The 3,757-nt window shown below is 44.9% G+C and overlaps 2 protein-coding genes across 17 annotated transcripts in view; one reads left to right on the top strand and one right to left on the bottom strand.

The window, feature by feature from the left end:
- Positions 1–3,757, bottom strand: part of LOC100749771 (neurobeachin) — a 418,748-nt gene that overhangs the window by 33,315 nt on the left and 381,676 nt on the right. The window lies entirely within an intron of this gene.
- LOC100749890 (protein mab-21-like) lies at positions 28–2,332 on the top strand. Its single transcript, XM_003491254.4, has one exon. The coding sequence runs from the start codon at positions 321–323 to the stop codon at positions 1,416–1,418; it is 1,098 nt and encodes a 365-aa protein (XP_003491302.1). The 5' UTR covers positions 28–320; the 3' UTR covers positions 1,419–2,332.

Below are 3,757 nucleotides of genomic sequence, written 5' to 3' on the forward strand. Positions count from 1 at the left end.
CGCGGAGCACCTCGAGTCGCGCTCGTTCCACGAACAACACCTGCCGCCGCCGATCGCCGTACATTCGTGCACGCTTTGTTCGTCCTCTTGCCTGTGACTCCTTCTCGAAAGTGCTAACCCTATTTGTCATCGTCGTAATCGATCGATCAGACCATTTTAGGGAGAAAGATACCTGGACCGAAAAAAGCTCGGTATCATGGATCGTAAAAGCAAATTAATCGAAGAAACGCGCGTCCACGCGAAAGAATGAGACTCGCCGGTTCCAGAGAAGCGACTGCAAAGAATCTTCGTTGATATCGATTAAAGGATATTGAGGCAAGATGTTGCTACCTCAAGATATGATGGCAGCCCAGTCGAAGATGCTGTATCAGATGAACAAGTATTATGGCGAACGGGTGCAGGCTCGAATGGGCCAAGTACAAAAGACCATCCGGGAAGTGTGCAAGGTGGTGCAGGAGGTTTTGAAGGAGGTCGAGGTTCAAGAACCACGGTTTATCTCCTCCTTGACCGAGTGCAACGGCCGCTACGAGGGCCTCGAGGTTATCTCACCCGGCGAATTCGAGGTGGTCCTCTACCTGAACCAGATGGGAGTATTCAACTTCGTCGACGACGGCACCCTGCCGGGTTGCGCGGTGTTGAAACTCAGCGACGGTCGGAAGAGGTCCATGTCGCTCTGGGTGGAGTTCATCACCGCCTCCGGCTACCTGTCCGCAAGGAAGATTCGTTCGAGATTTCAAACACTGGTGGCACAAGCTTGCGATAAGTGTGCCTACAGGGACTCCGTGAAGATGATAGCGGACACCACGGAGGTAAAGCTTCGTATCAGAGAGAGATACGTGGTGCAGATCACGCCGGCGTTTAAATGTTCCGGCGTGTGGCCAAGATCGGCGGCGCACTGGCCGATTCCTCATATACCGTGGCCGCATCCGAACCTTGTGGCGGAGGTTAAGACGGAAGGATTCGACCTGCTGTCAAAAGAGAGCGTGGCGCTTCAAGGAAAACAGTCGGCCATGGAGGGTGACGCCTGGGTTCTCTCATTCACGGAGGCAGAAACGAGATTGTTGCAAGGTGGCTGTCGTAGACGATGCTTAAGCATCTTGAAGACTTTGAGGGACAGACACCTGGATCTTCCGGGAAATCCAGTGACCAGTTATCATATGAAGACGTTGTTGCTCTACGAATGCGAGAAACATCCCTTGGAGACCGAGTGGGACGAAGGATGTTTGGCAGATCGCATTAACGGAATCTTCCTGCAGCTGATATCCTGCCTTCAGTGTCGAAGATGTCCTCATTATTTCCTGCCTAATCTGGATCTGTTCAAAGGAAAGTCGCCAAGCGGCTTGGAAAACGCGGCTAAACAAGTGTGGAGACTGACGAGAGAATTACTAACCAACAGTCGTGCACTGGAGAAACTTTAGCTGAACCGGGAATTTCGCTTTTGAAGTTCCAAATTGAGGAATATAATAAAGAGAAAGACAGAGACAAGCGAAAGTTGGAGGAACGTTGGAGGAACGTTGAAGGATTCGGTGACTCGCGTGAATCACGATTTTCAGGATGCTGCTTTCGCGACAGTTCTTTGCCTGCTTTTTACCCTCGTAAACGTGGGAAGCCTACTTTCACTCGCTATCTTCTTGCACACGCTGCAGCGTACCAGGGTATAGGGATGGTGTAACAAGTTTCATTACGGTTATCCCTTTCCTCTTCCTTTCTTCTCTTTTTCTATTATTTAATAGTTTTTAAACCATGGTACGAATAATGCGAGTCAAACGTTGTTCAGTGCAACGTTTCGTTCCAGTGCAATATCGTACAGCCAGTGTCCTGTTTCGTACGAAAGCAATTGTTGCTAGGTTCTACGTTGATTTTGTATAAATCGAATATTTCGTTTCGAAATGGGCACGTTAAATTTTGTAGACTGAATCGAATGTTAATCGAGGTGTCCACCGATCATTAGAAATACGTACTAGTTTGGAAGATATTAGTATTACTGCGTTTTTTATACGACTGAAGCTTTCGCTTGGAGCGGAATCTCCTGCTTATTAACGCAGCTCGAACGATTTTTCTACGTAGCGTTGCAGTATGTGAGAGATTAAATAGATACTCGGTTAGCTACTCTTATTCATCTAATGGCTAATGTGAATTGTCGTGTGATCCGTTATCGTTAAATTAATCTAATGTTTATGATCGGTTAGCAATCGAGCTGCCGACGGTAGCTTGGCCACCATATTGTTGTATGTACATAATTCTTTATATTATTTAAACGATATTTATTTCTCAAGAGAATCGCTGTTCGAACACATAATGTAAATATAAACTAATAAATGCATTTCGTCTCATAATAAGAATGCATGTAATTGATTTGAAACCTTTGCTTCGAGTTACTGTGATTAATATGAGATTATTAAAACTTGAATTTTTAACATCATAAATATTTTAAATCCAAAAAGATGGAAATTAATTGTTTGAATTAATAAATCATATGTCTTCAAAAACATCCCTAAACTTTTCCTTCATTCTTAAGAACTATCCAAATAATTTTCTTTCATCGTATAAATCAATTGGAAAACGGAGAATTTCAATAAACCGGTAACTGAATTGTTTCTCATCAATTATTTCTCCCACGAAAGTAACTTTAGTCCAATAGTGGCGTGTATTTTATGTAACTTTCAATACAAATCTAACGATGCATTAGAAGAATCAGTGAATATTAACAATTCTGACGACGATCCTCTACAACTAGACTGAAGTTGATAAAAGACTGTCGCTTAATTCAAATCTCTTTCACAACTATCCTCCCATAACAATCTTTCTATCAAACATAAAATTTGCATTCCAAATAACGAGATCCGAAATTTCGTACAGTCGTCCGATTTCAATCGTAGCCAGTTCTAAACGAGAACATAAAAACCATCACGGCGTAATTATTATCTACGATATTAACACTCGTGCGCAGGATGCCGAAACGACCTCGTCAAAGGCATCGCTACCGAGTTTCATGGTCATTATACGCCTACGAGGCGCGAGCCGTGTCCCTTATCTTAATTCTTCCCAGAAACTTCCATCCTTATCTTCCCAGCGCAATGACATTCGTTAACCGCTGCCACTCACTCTCTGCACGCCGATCGTTTGGGAATTTACGTTATTATTATTGGCCCGTAAAAACAAAGTGAGAGGAAAACGTTGGAACCGGAGAGCTCGCGCTCGCGAGCGGCAACACTTTACGCGCGCCGTATCGGGCAGTTGCCTCGCGATTTACAAGCCTTAATGGGAGAGTTATCGTTGTCGTCGTTAAATGTACATTTTATACGGAGCTTTTTTCGCCGCGTGCGTCCGGTCCTCAATAAAAACGCTCGTAAACGAAACTGTCCCCCATCTTCGATAACTCAACCGACCGCGTCAGCGTCGCGCGCGAATTTCTTATTTCAAGTCGAAGCACCTTTTCGCGAAATGTTACCGGGACCATATAGATAGCGACAGAGTAGTATCGTTAGAGGAAACCACGAAAACCTTATCCGACCGAACGAAGATCGGGAATCGACAAACCAGAAACAACTAAAAATCCGCCACGACTACGACTAGGTTTCTTCGCTTAAGTAACGAAGCGTGATCGGCGAATCTTCCACCATGACGAAAATTTGGGGGTTCGAAGGGGTTGCGGAGGAATGGCCGAGCCCCATGGTATCTATGAGCACGAAATAAAACGAGTCGGATCTGCATAATTCATGGGGGAAAAGGGGTTTGCGTTTGGGGTTAGCCGCCG

The sequence above is a fragment of the Bombus impatiens genome, unplaced genomic scaffold (genome assembly GCF_000188095.3).
Source record: "Bombus impatiens unplaced genomic scaffold, BIMP_2.2 scf_0543, whole genome shotgun sequence".
Lineage (NCBI taxonomy): Eukaryota > Metazoa > Arthropoda > Insecta > Hymenoptera > Apidae > Bombus > Bombus impatiens.

What these genes read in the sequence shown, in the direction of transcription:
- LOC100749890 (XM_003491254.4), top strand. Translation starts at nt 321, where the DNA reads ATGTTGCTACCTCAAGATATGATGGCAGCCCAGTCGAAGATGCTGTAT.